The sequence below is a fragment of the Leuresthes tenuis genome, unplaced genomic scaffold, assembly GCF_036924035.1.
Source record: "Leuresthes tenuis unplaced genomic scaffold, fLeuTen1.0.hap1 SCAF_3, whole genome shotgun sequence".
NCBI lineage: Eukaryota > Metazoa > Chordata > Actinopteri > Atheriniformes > Atherinopsidae > Leuresthes > Leuresthes tenuis.
In genome coordinates, this window is record NW_027325357.1 from 7,448,801 (window position 1) to 7,469,363 (window position 20,563).

At 35.8% G+C, this 20,563-nt stretch overlaps 1 protein-coding gene across 2 annotated transcripts in view; it reads left to right on the plus strand.

The window, feature by feature from the left end:
- igsf21a (immunoglobin superfamily, member 21a) overlaps window positions 1-20,563 on the plus strand; it is a 148,900-nt gene that overhangs the window by 38,452 nt on the left and 89,885 nt on the right. For both annotated transcript variants that reach the window (XM_072381606.1, XM_072381605.1), the window contains one exon: window positions 8,765-8,877. In XM_072381606.1, the coding sequence (XP_072237707.1) occupies window positions 8,765-8,877 (113 nt within the window). The remainder of the gene's footprint in view (window positions 1-8,764; window positions 8,878-20,563) is intronic.

Genomic DNA, 20,563 nt, shown 5'->3' on the forward strand with positions numbered 1-20,563 from the left:
TACAAACAGTGACGGGTGCCGTTTCTGGGTTACCAGGACAACTTGCTTCCTTGGTAACAATATCAAGATTCCTTGAGGCCTTTATTAATATAGCAGTCGAGTCCTGTTTATCTGATTAAAAACAGATTTGAATGTGAGGTCTTGTGACTTTCCTTTTCTCTAAGTTCTGTATTTGTTTACAAATACAAATGGATAGATAGATAGATAGATAGATAGATAGATAGATAGATAGATAGATAGATAGATAGATAGATGGAAATATATAATAATATAATATAAAAGTAAATAAATAAAAAATAGGCATAAAAGACAGTTAGAATTTACAAATACTTTTTCATGAACCATCAAGAAACTTTTAATTTAAAAGTGCAAGAAAGGCTATTGTTCTCCAGATTAATTCTTCATATTTACCATGACAGTTCAGTAAAGGATTAAGATGCAGCTATGGTATAATGTTTTGGGACATGCAGAGCATGTGGCTGACAATATAATCTTGCTTCACGAGTGTATTATTTGCTTTCACCAAAAAACTCTTTCCCTAAGGGCAAAGAATGGCTAAGAAATTGAGTGGGAAAACTTGTTCTAAAAGCTTCTTATCGTGTCCTCACACATTTCCACCACCTCACTGAATAACATCTTTCACATTCTGGTAGATGCATGAGTATTTGAGTGTATCTATTTAAAAAAATAAATAAATAACAGCCTTCCCCAAACAGAAATTAGTTGGTTTACTCATAAATTATTGAGATTGGCAGCCACAGAATAATGATAACGAATAATCTTTGCAGCTGCAATAATGATGCTGGAAGGCAGATGGATCTATATTTAGCTATTTGCAGTGATGCACATTCATATTATCCTCTTAGAGATTAAAATTCATTTTATTCTATTTTAGTGTCAGAAGGCTGACTCAATCTCTATAAAATTTACCATTATATATGCCATTATTGTCATTATAATAAATCACTTTAGTCAGATGAATATTACTTGAAGCATAGCACCATTTACAGCATTAGTAGGTCTATGTGCACTGATCCCAAGCATGGAAGCATGTAGGCGTAGTTGTGAAGGCTCTTAAAATGTCTGAAAACATCAAGTTAACATAACTGCAGTTTATATCTTTTTTATAAAGTTTTTTGGGCTATTTTTCATGCATGTCAGGTTATTTTAACTACATATTTTTTTTTCCAATTTTTCATGTCCTGCTCTTTAGACTTGCAAATACACAAATGCATGGCAAATTCCTTAAGCTTTTAAAAGCTACAGCAAAAACAGACAAGCTAATGGCACAATTGTCCCTGCACATACATCTGTATAATATAAAGCAGGCCTTGCTGTATGTGCCATTTTTTCTGATCTGATGGCCACAGGTCATCTGGCACTCCAACTATTCCCGTGTGGCCATTTGCATGCTTCAGCAGTGGTCATCCTCTGTGTTTATCATGCAAGCCTTCTGTGACTGCTGTTCAGCAAACACCTAGTACTTCTAAGCCTCATTAAAGCCACTTGGCCAGTAAAGCATCAGATGAAATGGAAAAAAAAATGTTGATGTTGTCCATTACATTGCTGATGTACAACACAAGTAAAGAGATAGAAAAGGAAAAGGGAGATATTAATGGGTCACTTCGAACTACCCAGCTAAAATTGATACAACTACTGCATCTGACTAAGCCATGTGGGAGGATTGGCATCATTTCCTCTCTGGCTCCAACTCTTCTCACCAATGACATGATAATTCCACATGCCTAAGGCCCTTCAAAATGAGGACCCACTGATAGGGTTCCTTGTGATTGCTATCCACTATAGCAGTATGCGCTTGTGAGTGGGTGCTGGATTACAAAGGACGGCTGCTGACACTCTTGAAGCTGAAGCATGTCATTAAACAGTAAATCACTCTGATTGAAAAACACATCAGCTCCCATATTTCTGTTTACAAAGGAGGACCTTCTCCACAGGCACAGATTGTGCTCTTGGCCAGAATAAATCAACAACCAGTCATCCAGATTCTCCTGCCACGTAATGCTTCCAGAGCTCAGCTTACAGTTACAAATCACTACCTGAGGTGTGTTGAATATGGTGTAAAGTCTTTACTTCACTGTAGTTTGTATTATCAGTTGTGGCTGACAACACTGTTGGTCTGTTGATGGTACTGGAAAGGTCTAGAATGATAACTCTTTGTTTATTTTAGCACTGCTACTGAAATTAAAGGCTGATTTATGTCAGCACTATAAATCGGGTGAGAAATGATGGGAAAACTAACAGTGTCTTTGTAGGGTGATTGGCCATCATGTGTCACCAGAACAGCCTGATGCTCATTGACATTGTTTGTGCATTTCTTTTGAACTCTACTAAAGGGATGGAAAACCATTCTTGCAAAAAATATTCATCTGGAGATATTGATCCAACACAATTATTTAATTTTCCCTGACATGTAGTAATTGAGATCTTACTATGCAAAGTATTGCAAATTATTCCCTTTCGTCCATTTTCACATTCATTATATCATTTGGCAACATCCTGTGCTCTGTAGATAAGGGTTTAGGGGCACGGTCATCCTGGAAAACACATCAGAACAGGAATCATTGATTTACAGTGACCTATAGCGACACATGGACCTAATCAGTGTCAAGAAAATATGCCCTTACAGCCTAAAATAGGAAATGGATTCCCTAAATATTCCTCCACAACTCCTGTACATGTTCTTCATTTTACTTGTCTCTGGTCTCCATAAACCCTTATTCTGAAAAGATAAAATAATTCTCAGCACATTGAGATATTGTTTTATTCACTGAATTGTAGACATCAGTGAATGTTGTCCTCTACTTAAAAAAGTAAAAAGACTGAAAAAAATAAACATTACACAGTATAAACCTTAGATAGATGCCTTCCACAGTATTTATGTGAATGTAGTATTTTATATGCTCTATTTCTATCATCTATGGCCCTATTTGCCTTAGGATTTGGACATTTTTCACAAGGGACCTACAGGGCATTGACATAATGGACATCTTATAAATGGCGAGGTTATCGCTGCCAAAGCAGTTTAAAGCATTAACATGTCGGCCATGTCTTTCTCAAAGGGCCTCCCATCTTAACAGCATGCCACTGCTCTCCTGCCTTAAGACACAGACGTCTACCACATTCAGTTTTGAAAGCGCTTTTAATAAATATCATTGTTTATTCTCTTGAAGGGCATATATATGTGCCAAACAACAGTAGCCCAAGTAAAACCATATAAGGTTTGCTTGGCAGATACAATATAAGGCTAGAGATGTATCCTCTTGCTCAGTTTTTGACACAAAAAGTTCTAAAAAACCCTCTCTTTATTGAAAGTGATAATGCTTAAATGTGTTTTATACTCTTCAAGTAAACTCTGTTTGTTCAGTCTGTCTGCTTCAAGGCACAGATGCGGAGGAGAACTGAGAAACTCTCCATCCATTTTTCTCAAACATTTAGTTGCACTGGCATCTAAGCAAAGGTAGGCCATTGCCATAAATCACAGAGCACAATAACAGGCACATTTTGGGCCGGTCCATCATTGGCTGTGTTTGTTTTCTCATTGCATCTTGGCAAATTGCTGTTATTAATGGGAGAAAGCATAGTTTGCAGCCCTCATTAGATGTTGTTCCAACAGCGCCTCTGATGGATTAAGACAAGCTGGAGGCCTTGTCTGCCTCTACATCCGGCTAATATGAGCCAATTAAATGCCATACACTCTGTGGCCACTCCACAGTTGCTTATATGCTCTTCCAGTCGTGTCCAGCAATTCAGCTATATGGCCAAATAGACTTTAAAATAGATTTATCTTATGGATTTTCTTCAGAACAGTTACCTCACATTCTATGATAACAACTTACCTTCCTTTAAAGCTGGTAGTTCTAGTTATCCTCTATATCATTTGATTAAGTATGTTTAAATCTCCATCCATATTTCTTCAATGTTTTTTAATGTAGTTTGAGCCTTCTAGTTTTCAAGGTAATACATTTACCAAGAGGAATGTTTTGATCATGCAGAATAAGCTTTTGCGTGGATGTCTGCTATTTCTATGACTTGTTTATGTGGGACTTCCATTGGAGCCGTCGCTTAATGACACAAAAATGATAAATAATCTGAAACACTTAAATAAAACTGAATCCAACTGTCTTTGTGTTAGTGAAACAAAAGTATTAACCACACTGCACACACTTTAAGAAACTGGAGTTGTTTTTTTGCTTTTGTATATTGTAAAAGTTACAATGTAATAACAAAGTGATACCCAGCAGTGTGTTTGACATATGACATACATAAGAGAATATATCTGTTACGTAGATAGCAATCTACCATATCTCTTGAGAGACTTTGCACTAGAGTAAATTATGTTTTTTTTTGTTTTTATGAAACTTGTGTACCCATTCATTGTTGACAAGGTTCTGGGACAGTTTTCTAAACCGTCTCAACTGTTGGACCATCTTATGTAAACACTTGCACAGTGAATTAACACTGGATACATCGCTGTGTGAAAATTGCCCATACTAACCCATGATCTAAAAAGGGCATCAAGCATAACACAACATATTGCTCTGCTGGAGCTCTTTCAACATAGAATTGGCAAATAAAATGTGTCTAATTTATGAAGTCATTTGGATGGCATTTGATTGATACAGGATTGCATGGGAATTATGCCCTCATGCTTTGGTGTGAGCAGACTGCAACTGCTCCAGTTTATCATGCAGACTCTTTGAAATGTGAACTTCCCTGGCATGAGTGCATAATGAGTGCTCTTTTGAAAAATTTCTCACCCCTCACCAGAAGCTCTGGAGCATTTTTCTGTCTTTGGCTACGCTACATTTTCCACTGTGCCACTTCACTTAATTGTTCACAATTAATCCCTGCAACCATAGAGGAAGACCACCATCTAAAATGTCTAGTAAATGTTTTACCACTTTTAACTTCATACTCATCTCCTCCTGACTAAGTAACTGTACTCTACAGAGACAGATGACTTTTTTTACAACATGTATTTCTCCTCCTTGGACAACTCACAGAGAGACATTTACAAGGAAAGACTGCGCCTCTTGTGAGCTCATAGTAAGTAGTGAGGATTTTCTAAAAGAGCATCAGCTCTGTGATAATGACATGAGGTCTCCAGGTTTATCCATTCAATTTGACTCTGGAGAGAAGATCTCTTCAGCCTGCTGATTAAATTAAGATTTTCTAATAAGCATATCTTGGTGCAATGACATGAGAGACTGATCTGGGTCTAGTCTTCTAATGCAGACACTCAAGACCTACTTTGAAGGAAGTCATTTCTTCAGTAACTCTGTCTCAACTTTATGTATTTTGAATTATTCAAAATGAATAGTATTGCTATCTTTTACGCCAAACTATCTCACTAAGTGCTGTATTTTAGATCCTTTCTGTGGGGAAGAACAGTTTATGGTTTTCACCAGAGATTAGCTCATGAACTATGATGCTTTCTTCATGAGACGTAAATATATATTTTTTTTGATAATTTAGGATTATTTAGTAGGAACATTGCTCTTGATGTTACTACTCTGTATGGGAGCAGAAGCTTACTTCAAGCTTAATCACCAACAGCTGATAGTAACAGAACAATTTATTGTAAAGTTTACATGTACACTCTGTAAACCTGTTTTTTGGCCTTCTACATGTGATTTATGGGAATTAATCTCATATTGAAACCTTTTATTAGTAAACAGTAAAAGTCAACTCATTTTGTTTTCTTTTGAATACATATTAAGTGTGTGCTGTGAGGATACATGATATAGCTTTAACCTGTCATATCAAACATACATAATAGAGATTGATAAGCAGGTGGAGGATTAAAAACTTTCATGCCTATAACTATTTTTTCTTTGTGTGATGCTTCTTTTTAATGAAAAAGATCATTCAAGAAAAATACAGCTCAAACTGTTATTTCTAACTGCATAAAATAGATATGCAGTAACCAATAAATCACCTATTTATAGTATTGCCATGGAAACCTTGGATGCAATTTACGATACCATGCATCTCCTGAACAATACATCAAATTATTTTTGAGAAAGATACTATTTCTTCAAATTCTACCAGTAAACTAAAGTCACTCAGGTATGATAGCACTTTACCAATCCTGTGTTGTTCATAAGAAAAAAAAAGAGTGAGTTAGTGAGAGAACAGATGACTAATTTTAATTATTTTAAAAGAAACCTAGTAAACAAACTCAATAATTTAAAAAAAAAAGGAATTATTTGGGTGAAAACATGTCTTACTTTGGATTTAAGCTCAATGCTTAGGTTTCTTTTTTTAGTTCCTCATTACATAACACTGATGCTAGGTTACATGACTGCATATTATGTGATTGTTATTCTTGCGATCTAATCTATTCTGACATTTGATCATTTAAATCTTAAAACTCATATTTCTGCTCTTTTTTCAGCTTTTCAGTTTTTCAGATAATTTTGATCAAATTATACCTATATAGTTTAGTCATTATTAATAAATAAATGCAAGAAAAAAACCAACATTTTCCTTGCTCTGTAATAGCTATTGAAGTTTTGTTCTGTGGGAGGTATTTTGCTAGCTTGGTTTGGGTCTACTTGTTTTATTGCACACAGTTCTTTCTTGATGGAAGTGGTCCCTTCCTATATGACAGTGCCTCCACCCATAGGAAATAAGGGACTTGTTTGACTGTATTGTTTACATTTGAGTGAAAATTATGTGAATCATATCTATTAACTGTTCACAGTCATCAAATATCAGCCCAGTTTTTATAGAGGACTTTGGACAGATATTATTGACAGCCACCCCCACCAACATTACCAACACACCTTAGTAAAGAATATCCTTTGGAGAAATGGTGTTATATCCCTCCAACACAGTTCAAGATACTTGTAAAATCAGTGCTAAGGCACATAGCTCTTCTGGTGACTAGTCTGGTGAACCACTTTATAATCACTTTATAAGGACACTTCATACTTTTTTTATCTTTTACTTTTTTTCCCCTTCTTTTAATTAGTCATTTGTCTGTATAGAGCACAGGTATTGGCAGTGAGTTTCCATTTTATCCTATCATATATTTTTCACTATAAATCTGTTTCACAAGATATAAAGTTCTCAGATACAGAATATGTTTGAAATGAGATCAGCCTAAACACTTGCTCATTTTGGTAAATCAAGACATTAGCTAGATTTCAAATAGATGGATGTGCTCCACACTGGGCTCCCAGATTTTAGGTTATGCATATTCTTTGCTTGAATTAATCCTTCCTTCAGTCTTTACTCAGATGACCCCCTTGAGTTTTTGAACATATTTTCTTTCTCTCCCAGGTCTTCTTGTTATTACAAACCAATTGCTTTTTTATCCCCCTACTTTAATTTTGGACATATAATCTTATAGCTCTTGTGATATGCTGAGTGTGTGGAATAGTGAAAATACATCTTAAATTCAGTGTGAAGCATTGTGTAAAAGGTTGCAAAGGGGTTATGAGCCAACAATAAAGCATCCATCACAGAAGCGTTTGCCTCTCTATATGCTTAAGTGCTGCACCGTGGTGCGGTGATGAGCAAGGTCACAAGAGGTTCCAGTCGGCTGTGGCCTTTCTGTTTGCAGTTTGGCTGTCCTCCCCTGCATACCTAGGTACTCCCTACAAATACAATTTATGGACAAATTAGTGTACATAAATTAAATTTCTTTATGTGTGTTGGACTTGTTCGTTTATGGCTAATATCTAACTTTTGTTACATCATTTATTTTACATGGGGAAAGTTTCAGGATGTATACTGCTTAGCACTTTTTCTTTTATTATGTGAGAAAAAGCTGTTAATACAGACTGTGACTAAATAACTGCCATAAGCTTCAGATAAAAGATTCTTATAGCTACTGTGCCATTACTGACTGGTGGGTGGACTATGTCATTATCTGAAATGACTTATACAAGTGCCAACTCTCTCAAATGTCAATAACTTGCATCACAGCTGGCTGTAGAAGGATACCTAGGTGTTCAAATGATTAGATTTATCTGAAACTATCACTGTAAATTTCTAGCTTGTTGTGTACTTAAATGCATGGGTTTATACAGCACTGTAGTTTTGCAGTGCAATTTCTGATAAGCAGCTTTATTTTAGTGTGTGAAGGTGATTTTTTGGGTCATTCAGCTGCTCTCCACTTCTGCTTATACTCAAATCAACAGTGGGCTTGGGCCATTCATAGAATATATCCCCAGGTAGAAAGAGTTGGTATTTCTGCCTCTACAGTATATGATCCAGTAATCTACAAATAGTGGACTTTGAGTGCCAACACATTGTCACTCCCAGTTGAGAGTGAAAAGCTCATTAAATATGGAACATCTTAAGATCTACTTTTCACTTGCTTCTTTTCGTTAAATTACTGTTGTTTTAGATGCAGGTTTCAAAGTTTGTACTCTATATCCAAACTGAAATATGAAATTGTGAAAATTCACTGAAAACTTAGTTTTGTTTTGTAAGTGTTGTTCACGAAGCAATTTGAAACCCACGTGTGAGAATGCTTGTGGAGTGCTTGTTGTGTAACTGCAAAGCATTGGTATTTTCACAATGGAAATTAAGTCTCACTTAATTTCCATTGTGAAAATACCAAATCTATAGTTTTTAAGCTAATTCAAGTACTGTTTCATGACTGCTATTTTTGTAGCCTAATATTTACTGTTCTTGGAGAAAAGGGATCCAAAACGTAGTCTTGTTTAAGTAACTTGTTTTAATTGTCTGCTTTGCTGATAAACTTTTTTCTATCATTTTCTTTTTCAAGGATATTTGACAGTTACCATAGAGCCCCTGCCTCCTGTTGTTGTGGGTGAGACTGTCACTCTCAAGTGTAACTTCAAAACTGATGGAAGGCTGCGAGAAATTGTTTGGTACAGGGTAAGTAAACCTGTCTATGTTTTTTTAAAAGCCATTAAGCATTAAATGCTTTTGAAACCATCCAAATCTGTTATTTCTAGCCGTTCTAGCCAATCAATAGCCATATCACTTGTTTATGGTTGTATTAGAAGAACAGCCATTCACTGTCAAACTGCAGTTGTTAGAAGACAAGCTGTTATTCACAGCAGCTGTGGGAGGCATCACTGGCTGTTGCTTGGGAATTTGATTTTTCAATCTGCTGGTCATCACCATCATTTCTTAATAGTTCACAGCTGGTGACTCAACAGTCATTAAAATCCCAAGTGCTAAGTGCTGCTAATAATTAAATTGGTGTTGAAGGAGAATAGAAAATTTCACGTGTCTAAGATGCAGTTTGAATAATAAGATATACATTTTTTAAAGGTTTAAATGGATATAAAGATTTGGGAAGAGATCTGCAAAATATTACTATTTGCAGAGACAAATTTTGTTTTACTTTAAGAGAGTCACTGTTAAGCACCTGAATTGGAGGGCGGTGGCAGATGCTGCTGCCACATCTTTGGCGAAGCTATTTGTTTTTACCAAAAACTCTCCCGTCATCCTTGAGAGACATTGAGGTCAGAGTTACTAAATAGTGGTTGGTGATTGTAGGTAGATACAGACAAACTGTAGACCTTGAAATGTTATCATATGGTCTTAGTGTTTTCCAGAAATAGCATGCTTGTTGTGTATTACACCATTTATGTAGCTAAGATGTACTCTACTGAGTGATGGGCTTCCAAAACAAGCATAAACAAATGCACTGGGAATGTGACTTTGCTGATGATGGCATTCTTGTATGTCATCCATTTTGGATCAATTATTTGTTCCTTAGGCAAGACCCCCTTACTTTATCTGCCGACCTGTAAGTCGCTTTGGATAAAAGCGTCTGCTAAATGCATAAACATATATAAACATATTTGTAGTTATAACTTCCATCTCATTGGATTTAGCTGTTTAGAGCATTTTATTGGCTGTAGTGAAGAGGTTCACACTAATGTTTGTGGCACAAAGGTTTCTTTTTGGCAATTATTAATCATGCTAACTTGACTTTCCAGCCCATGAAAATAACTGCACAGAACATGGACTTGAGTTGCATTTTTTCTTCATTATTTATCCCCAACATACGCACAGAGTTGTGTGCTGGAAATGAGTGAATTACTAAAATGGGCTACACTGTATCTTATGGCTTCAGACAACTGAACAAACCTATTAGGCCTGTGAGTTTCAAAGGAATGACAAAACTATAAAATGGCAATTCATAAATTTGGCTTTGTGGATTTGCAACACTCATTATTTTCATGTTCATCCCCTCAACTGAACAGTCAGTTGCCCTATATACATTTTGCAAGTGTGGAATCCTTACTGATGAACTGTGCATTTCACTTTGTAATTTTTTAAAACACCATTTGATAATTACAAATATACAGTGCAACACTGACAATTGCAGTGGTTTCACCTTGCAACCTTAATTGAACACTATAAATTAATGAGCAGCATTTTATTGCTTAGACAGGAACTCTGTCTTTACACTTGCCTCTACTTTCTCACTTTTATTGTTGTGAAATAAAACAGTGTCTCTGGACTCATCTTTGCAAATGCTGACCTTTCAAGGTAGGACATAAAAAGATTTATGGCACTTTGCACATTAGCCTTAGCATCATAGATCACTTTCATTCCTGTGACAATTTCATTTAATCAAGCTTGGTTTGTATTGTAGGGCACTGTTTCGTTATCTTCTGTCAGATTTCTGTATTGCCCAGTGATATTAGCAGTTTTTTAAAAAGCACTCTAATAACAAAGCTGCCATTATTAAGTATTCTCATAAGGAAAGTGAAGAGGCTGTAACAGAAATCTGCCCTATGTCTCAGGTGGCCACTGCTGAGCACAACTGCTGATGAATTATAAATCAATTACCCGCATTTAGCTGCCAAAGTTTCTTTAATCTCTGCCTTTTATTTGACTAAAGACTGTTGACTCCTCATTTCATCTTCTGTTCAAGCGAAAATGCAGATGATACCCACCTAGGGAATCCTAGTATCTAATAGAAGCTTGGCCAATCACGTGAAGAGTTGAATAAACTGAATATTTTAACAAGTGCTCATCTGTGGTGTGAGATGTTGATATATTCTGTTTGAGACTGTGGTCAGAATTAACATGTCTTAGAATCTACTTAAGATTAAACTGATTAATTGAGACAGCCTTTCAAACCACACTAACTTAAATTCTCAGCAGTGTGTTGAAAACTTGGAGGAAAAAGCTATGGATTTGATACAAGTTTCCACATAGGGTTAGTATGATATTTAAGTATTTTGTTTTTTTTCCCCTTTACTCATGAATAAGTTATTTTATGGTGATATGACTAAGCTCATGTTTGCGAGTGGGTCCTAATGAGAAGACTCATCCAGACTGCCCACTTAAATCCTCACATTTAGAAAAATATTAAAACAATAATCCTAATCTGTGCCACCAACTGATTTTACACATTTGATTAGAAAAGGTTAAAAATGTCTAAAACATTATTATTATATAAAATAGGGATATATGATACATTTCAAATTAGATCATTCCTGTCATTATAACAGGCAACGACCACTTGAAAGCCTTGAAAACAATGTAGTTACTATTTTAAGCTGATACAGAGGCCATGATGACTCCATACAGGTCCACTGTGTGTGATGAAGTGATATCTAATGGCATAATTGTAGATAACAAACAACTGAAAAATGTGATATACGCCAAATGCCTGCTTGAGTACCTATGTCTCAGTGGCGCCTTCTGGGGTACTGTAGTTACATGGCATTGTAAAGCAAGATGATGTAATTATGGACAATTAAACGTACAAATAACTTGCTCCAAGCCAAAGGAAAGTGTTTCTTTATCCACCTACTGATCCCATATAGGTTAAATAATGAAACTTTAATGAATTGCAAACAACAACTAGAAAACTTAAAGGTGTGAAAATGTTTACCTTAAATGCAAAGCCGTGTGACTCTCCTATATATGAAAGTAACATTAAAGTTTGTCTGTAGCAGAAAAAAATTATGAAAAATGAATGCAGGTGCAAATGCAGCTTCAACCAACAGAAAAGCTAAATAAAGCATTTGCAGGCCGTTATGTGCCACCTACCAGTCCTCAGATAATAATCGTACATGGATAGAAGCTTTTGTAATGCTCTCATTTTATTTCACCCAAGTTGAGAGACATAGACAGGGGGTGAAAGAGAGAGAATGAGCGCAGTCCACAGTAATGGATGTTGTATAGCCCTACAGCTAATGCTTCAAGAGCAAATAAATGAGGGCCTCTCAAGTGTGTATGATATTGCACTACAGACCACATGACTGTTTTTAGTGAGTGGTGAGTACTGGCAGGCAGTGGATTAGGCACTGCGGATATGTAATACCATCAAGCTGTCTTCTATGCTTTAACAGCATGCCAAATAGTAATGATGGATCATTTGATATGGTGGTACTAATGTGCTGCATCCGTGGGTATTAGTTTTAGTATGGCTGTGCAACATGTTGCTCCGATATAGCTCCTTATAGACATGTTTGCTCATCTCATAGTTGTTTTAATTGGTGATTCTAATTGATATGTACATATAAGACTTCTCCCAGTGGGCTCCCAGGTATGTCATGCTAATGGTGGTGGAACAAGTTGTGTTTGTTAACTTGCCTGTTGAGTGCCGCTCTGCACTGTGTTTAATTTTAATCACAGCCCCATTGTCTCTGCTCTCCTGTCCATACACCCCACCCACTCTGCCCATTACAGAATTCCTCTTTTCTCTCCTGCACTACTCCTGTGGGATCCTCTCCCTCTCCAACACAAGTATCTTTCCTAAGACATTTCCTTGTTTTACCACTGGCTTGCCTGCTCATGTTTCATTATTTATACGTGTCTATCTCTGTCCATCACATTATAATAATTCAGACACACCTGTATTCATAATCCTGCTCTCTGCTGAATTGGATCGCTTTCAGTGTTTCATGTGCTGTACGCATGTAAGCCTAACAAGGTTATATTTAATATTACAAACTTGAGAAAAATATGAATAATTTCCCAGTTAAGTTTTGTTTGATTCATGTAAAAGAAAATTGCACACTAATCTGAATGGGTTATGATGAGATAAGGCTTATCCACAAAATATCGCAATCCAGTCTGAACATTTTCAACTTTCACTAGATACAATTTTTTTGTTCTCAAAGTATGAATCTAGTCAAGAGTAAAATGTACACTGACTATATTTCATTGTGGGATTTCTCATTCATATCCCAAGAGAAGTGTAGCTGTTATAAAACTGGTGGATGCCTTAAAATGTTCTAGTTATGTCAGTTCTTTTCAGCTTCTCTCTAAATTATATATTTATGCATTCTCTACTTATTTGTATGCAATTATGAACTTGTACATATTGTACCATAAGAAACATTCCTATTCTTTGGGTTAGGGTTATGGGGTATGAACTGAAGCATCCAAAGGTAAATGTTAAATGTGTTTTCCTACAGTGAACTGGTAGTCATCTGATTGGCCATAAACGTTATAAATTGCCACATAAATAGCACATATTTGTTTCAAATATTATGCGAGACATTATGGACAATGATTCCACGCCTGCTACTGAATGCTTCACAAACTAGTTCATGACATCACTGTAGCTCTTTACATTCTGGGGGTTGAGGTAAAACAAGTTTTGACTGTTATCTTGCCTTTACTATGAAAGTTAAAGAATGGGTGAAGTGGGGTTTAATTGCTTGATGTAAGTTTGGAGTTCATGCTGGAGCTGAAACAAATAAATAGTTTCAAATGTGTAGTAAGGATGATAACCAAAGACACTCTGAGACACGCTCAAGACTTGCCAAGTTTTAATAAAGCCATCTGCCTCCAAAGATTTTTTTTAGAGCATCACATGTCAACCTAAGCTAGTGTGTTACAGCACTGGGATATAAAATCCAGCTACATGAAATTAATGTTGAAAATGTTCTTAAGTACCTACTGATGTAACATTGTTTTAATGGTGTACGTTGTATCTTTCAGGGTTAGATGAGGACCTTTGATACTTACTTTGTTACTTTGGCAAAAGGTTTAACTATTTTTCCTATCACCACAGTGCCAATGCCTCAAAACAATTTCTGTAGTACCCCACACAGTGACTCTACTCCCAACTGTCAGTCAAACTTTCCAAAGTACCACATTGACATCAGGGGCAATTTTATGTTGTTATTTTAGTATAATTTCTATAAGATGTGGAACACAACAAGAACAAAAGGGAAATGCTCTTGACCTAGCCTTCCATTTTGGCACAAAGTTATGGCTCAGTTCTTTTCCAGAAATGGTAAGTTATTATTTATTTATGTTATTTGTTTGCTTTGCTGACATATGTTTGGGTGAAACAGCTTAACGTAGTATGACCTGACCATGACTGAGTACCAAACCAGTAGGGAATGGGATTTTAATAAAGCAAAGTTCACATTAACGTGTAAAGCGATGACCAGAATTTAGGGACTGGGTTTGAACCTCAAATCAAGACAATAGTTTATGTCATAATCTTTTAATTTTTACATTATTTCAAGCTAAAGGCTTTTTCTTCTTATGTTTTTTCTTTTTTTCTGTAAATGAATGGATTCAAATTTTGAAGCCTCTGACATTGAAACTATTTTGTTATCTAAGCGATTTGTTGCTGTGGCTGCATGGAAACATGGAAAGTTTCCTCTCCCTTCTTACATTCTTACAGAAGTTCCAAAATAATGGAACTTGTTATTCTGACATACACCTCCTAAATATATCCTAAAAGCCTGAATGAGGGCAAAAGGACTACTTTTTCTTGATCAAGAAAATAAAGAATTTGTTGCCCTCGTTCAAAATCATAGGATTATTAGGATTACCGTGACCTCAATGACTGAGAATCTACACTGATATATTCTTATGTATATATATATATATATATATATATATATATTTATGTATATATACAGAGATCATGCATACATATGATATATATACATACATATATACATACATACACACATATATATATATATATATATATATATATATATATATATATATATATATATATATATATATATATATATATATATACTAGATTTGACCTCAGTTAGAGTTTTTATGTTCAGATATTCCATGCACAGTTCTTTCTGTTGACATATCAACATTTTCTTGGCAGCACAGAAGTGGTGTACACTTAAACATGAGCCAACTTTGTTTGGACACAGGCAAACTGCCTCAGCTTAATATCTTCAAGGAGACGATGACATTTATATTTGGAAATATGAAAATAGTTCCATATTTGAAATGTGGAACTGACTATGGCTGCTCACCCCAAATCACAGCAATAAATTAATTGCCAGGAACACTTATTGCACCCTTTCTTATTCTTGTACCCCTAATTCTCATAAAGGTGCTGTGTTTTCAGATTTACTTGTGGCCCACATTTGGTGCTGACAGTATCATAGCACTATATAATAGCTATGTAAATGACTTATCTCTTCCCATAGTCTGCCAAGAAATTTAGAAGTAAATTACCTGTGGGCAATGTGTCACTGGATTTAATGCTGGCTTTTCCTGTCACATGTCACCTCCAAATTCAATGGCAAAGATATGTTATTGGATACTCGCCTGAAAAGTGGAGTGTTTTTCTAGCCAGTAATCCCATTGCTTGACTGCAGAGGGACACAGGAGGTGTCATATGTTAAACCCAAGTTCAAAATCTTCAAGACAGGGTTGCCAGGGCAACGGGAATCTGTGAGTTCAGAGGAGAGCTTATTGAGTGACTACGTACAGAACCCTCCTTTGGGTTTTTTTGTTGTCTAATTTACTGTTTAATTCCCAGGTGTAATAGTCTATATTAAAAAAAATTCCCACCCCACAAATGATCCACTATGATGTATAGTCATACATAAAGATTATTTTTAATATTTTTACCTCACTGTCTATATGTCTGTCGGGTTCAACAAGTAACATTTCTTAGTATTAAGACTTGTACAGATCAACAAATGACTGTGGTGCTGCTTCACTGTCTGTGCCAAAAAGACCCATCTCTGGCCTCTGTCCATGGTGCTGATCTGACTCTGACACCCAGTGCAAGTAACATTTCTTCTATCATCTGACTGAATTTCCATAGAAAATAATCTCACATAGGACCAAATGGCAGCAGGGATAGGTTCTGCACCCCTCTGCCCCTGAATTCAATAACTGAATGGATGGTTGTATTGATAAGTAAACATAGGCAGAAGACGTCTTTTTGTTAAATGACATAATCCTTTGATACACTACCTATTTTCCTGATACTTGATGTTGCCAGCATTCAGATTGCTGTATCTTATGAACAGAAACATTTATCTCCAAGTTTACCGTCTTAATTCGTGCACATTCATATTACAAAGAACATTTAACAGAACAATTTTGTTATTTATTTTGTCTGTTAAGGGGGATAGATTAGTTATCTAATGAGTGTGCCCTGTTTGACTGTAGATTATGTTGCTTTTAACTGCTTGTTTGACTATATAATATCATTAAAATGAGAGAGTGAGCATTACTCTGCCTTCATCTTTCATTATGGTTGGGCTCAAGCTGTGATCGGAGGTCTATCAGAAGGAGCAACTTTACATTTATGTTTATTCACACAGATATGATGTTTTATTCATATTGGTAGCAGAACAAACTGTGTTTTGAATAGTAGGCCCACCAAAGCCATATGCAGTGTAATGATAAAATATTTTCCAATCAGTAGTGCAAGTAATTACTTGACACCCAATTTGGAAACATTAAAGCATTTTCCACAATGCTATTTAGGGTTATTAGGTTCCTAATGTCGTCTTTGATTTATCTAGTTTTGTGGCCTCAACCAAATCTAATTTGCTGAGAGCAGACATGAGCACTTTACTTGTTATATTAATAGTATTAATAGAATTTCAAGGGTTACGTTCAGATGTGATAAAGCTGTAAGACTTATTTATTTCTACATATGAAACACTTTAAGAGTCTACCTGACATTCCTGTGTTCAAGGAACACCACTACCACTTCTAATGAACCACCTGAAAAAACATGAAAAAAATTACATTTTGCTTGTAGGTTAAAATGAAAAAAAAACAGATAACAAAAAAGGTGATCTGCCCCCTTATACTGTGGTACAAACCTCTGCCATCTTTATTAGCCTGCTGCTCTGTGCTGAATACTGTGCCCCCAGGGGAATGAGAGATAAGGTGATATGGATCACTGCACCGCAACCTTCCCCTTTGGCAAATAAGCAGCCTGTTATACATGGAATGATAATTACACACTTCATGTCAGCAAACTACAGGATGAGTCCCTTTTGTTATCCACAAATACTAATAGCAACAAAGGGACTGATCATTCCTGTGCCTGTCTGTGAGCTTTTGCTTCTAGCAACAGTGATGACAATGGGATATTTAGTTTCAGTGCTGCTAACAGAGTATAATACCTTCTCTTTGTCAGCATCTCCCAGAGCTCCTTAGCAATCTATCAAAAGCACAGTCTGTATCCAATTAATTAGGTAACTCAACAAATGATTGTATGAAAAAACTCACCAAGAGGTCATTTTTTTCTTTTGCTGACTCATTTTTTCTCTGCATGACAATATAATTAATTACATTCTACAGTTCAATAGTTATATCACACTTATCATCTGCAGTACATGGTAAATGTATGGATCAAAGTAATGCATTTCATAGACAGATTACAGAAAAACAAAAAAAGAAGCTTTCTTAATTGCAAACCAAACCAAAAACAGGTTGTAATAGCAATGCTTACAATGGAACGAATGAAGAAACAACATCACAGTTGATAATAGACTATTTCGCTAACAGTGGATGACTAATGTTATTCAAGGTAGGATTTTCATTGAAAACCTGACCTGTGCTTTTGTCTTTTTCAAGCTTATATCGTTCTTCAAATTTTCAACATGTCTGGAACATTCATAATCCTCCAACTAGATTCATACCAGATTGTTTAAATCCATTCTTGCCATCACAGAATGATCAAACAAGAAAATGATTACTTAGCGATTAGGAGTGGATCAGAGACTCTTTGTGGCATTTGCATTGGATGAGGAAGTCATTTTCATGCCAGAGGAGTCTTATCTGTGGCCTCTACTTTGCCTCAACAACACACTGTGAGGTCCTTTGGGGTCAGGAGTGAGAAGAAACAATTACTCATTTTGTTTATTTACCCCATTACTTCCTTGCTTGTTTATTTGGATAAATGTTTTCAAATGTACTTTCAAATGGGGGGAAAACACCCACAAGCAAACAAATCAATATCACTGAGGAGACTAGTTTGGTTTTACGTGCATGATTCTCCTCGATATGGGGTATCTACTGCTCAGTTATATTCTGTGATAGCCTTTGTCGTGTATTTTGCTTCATAATAAATCAAATATGCCCTGTGATGGAGTGGCCACCTGTCCAGGGTGTATCCTGCCTCTCAACCATTGGCAGCTGGGATAGGCTGCAGTCTACTAATTATAGTATTTAATGAATTAAATAATTAAATGCAAAAATAAAAATACTTTATTTATTCCAAAGGGAAAGTATATACATGTAAATAACCATCTGTGTTAGTGAAACACCTTCTAGGAATTAAATTAGAATTAATAGTGCTTCGTTTGCTGTTTTACTACAACTCAACATCTTACAATATGATGTAAACTGCAGAAGGCTCCTTTCTTAGATATACTAGATGACTGTTATTTGTTGATCCCTTCAAACAATGTCAGAAAACTAAATTATTGTTATTATTAGTAGTAGTAGAATTATAATAAGCACTGTAACATTCTTCTTTAAAGTGCTTATGTTTGTGTAAATGTCTGCTGCAGATCATTTAAATTTGTGGTAGATGTTACTTATGGCAGGTGTGTGCCGATTGTGTTGTCTGCTAAGTTAATGCTGCAGTGCCGACATTGGGGATCAATCCACTTTCCTCTTCCTGCTATAGACTGCTTTTCAGCAGTGATATTTTGTTGAAGGACTTTGAGACATAGCAGTAAAATTGATTCTCCATCACTCGCCTCTGTGATTTTTTTTAAAAAAGAAGAAAGAATGGATATAATTTCCGGTACTCTTGTGGGTTTACAGCTGGCGAGTTAGACTACTGGGTTTGTATTTTGGCTATGTAAAGCAGCGATGAAGTGATTTCAACTCACACCCGGACCTACCCCCACCCTCCACACACCTCACATAAAGCTTCACATTCAGTATGAAGGTCACCAAAATCACGCACCCAAACAGAATCATGATAACTTTTCTCATGCCATCTAAAACTGGAATAAAGAATAAAATCACGAGTGTCCATACAAGCACAAAGGCAATTGTATTAATGAAGCTCTTACAATATCTGTTTGGGTGGCATTGTATCAATTTGTAATTAAGTAATTTAACTAGATGAAAAGGTTGCGTTTTTGTGAAATTATTTTATTATTTTTCCACATTCCTGTTACATTACAAATATGCTATGTGCTGTTCCAATTATCAGCAACATTTGTACCTTAGATTGCAGAAGGTAGATGATGGCTGCAAGTACTCTGTACTTTGTAAAAGTGAAAAGGTTTCAGTAATACACAGTTAATTTTCAGAATCAAAAGCAGACGGTACCCGTAATGCAAAAAGGACACGGATAATGTGTAAATGATGGATGGAAATGACCCAGTCACTCATCAGGGAAATAATATAGACTTGGTCCGGTCTGAGGCCAGTCTAACCATACCAACTCAACAGCTGAGGAAAAACAATTATAGAAAAGCTTCTTTTCCCCGGTAGGTCAAATACAAGTGAAGGGAGATAGGTTTTGTAATAGATTTTTGTCCGTGTAAAATGAGATGCTGACCTCTAAGTTCAAGACTCTCAAAGACGTCAGAAAAGTGTTACAGCACACTCCCACTGGGGATAAAAGATATTCATCCAGGACATCATTCTTGTGCTTCATGTGAGTCACACTACCAGCCGTGACATCTGCTTCTCGAGATGGTTATCGCCAGAGAGTCTCTGAGGGTTTTAAAATAGGAGATTGCGTCTTTGTAATCATGTTCTTTTTAAAATACCATAACTACACAGCATATCTTTGTCTTTTTAGAAGTTGAGTTGGAGTTAAACATGTTATCTTTGTGGGTGATTGAAAACAGAGGTTTTTCAAGATGGTGGGTCTTGTTCTGAAAAACAAACATTTTTGTTTATGTGATTACATAGTAGTTTTACCTCTTCCAACCATCTATCTATCTATCAAGAATATATTATGTGAAAGATTCTAACTTAGTCAAAACTACTTTGAAACAACTGAGAGAAGACTGTTAAAATGTGAGACTTCCATTTCATCTTCAGCAGTGTCCCTAGTATGATCATTTCAATTTCCTGTCCTCACATTAACTCTGATCTCCTTGTTCTCCTTAGGCAGTTAATGACATGGTGTACTCTAATGAACCATTATATTTCCCCTTAGTGTCAGAATTACATTATGCAATACCTAACAGTAAGAACAACTCTGGGTTAGCTTTTTGTCTTCAGAGCTTTCAGAATTTTAATTTATATGAACTTCACGAATACATTTTTAGATTTAATACTCAAATTTGTAATTGAATCTTGTTATTGTTTATTTGTTATCTTTTGTTACTGATTTAATCAGGCCACTCGTTTTAGACAA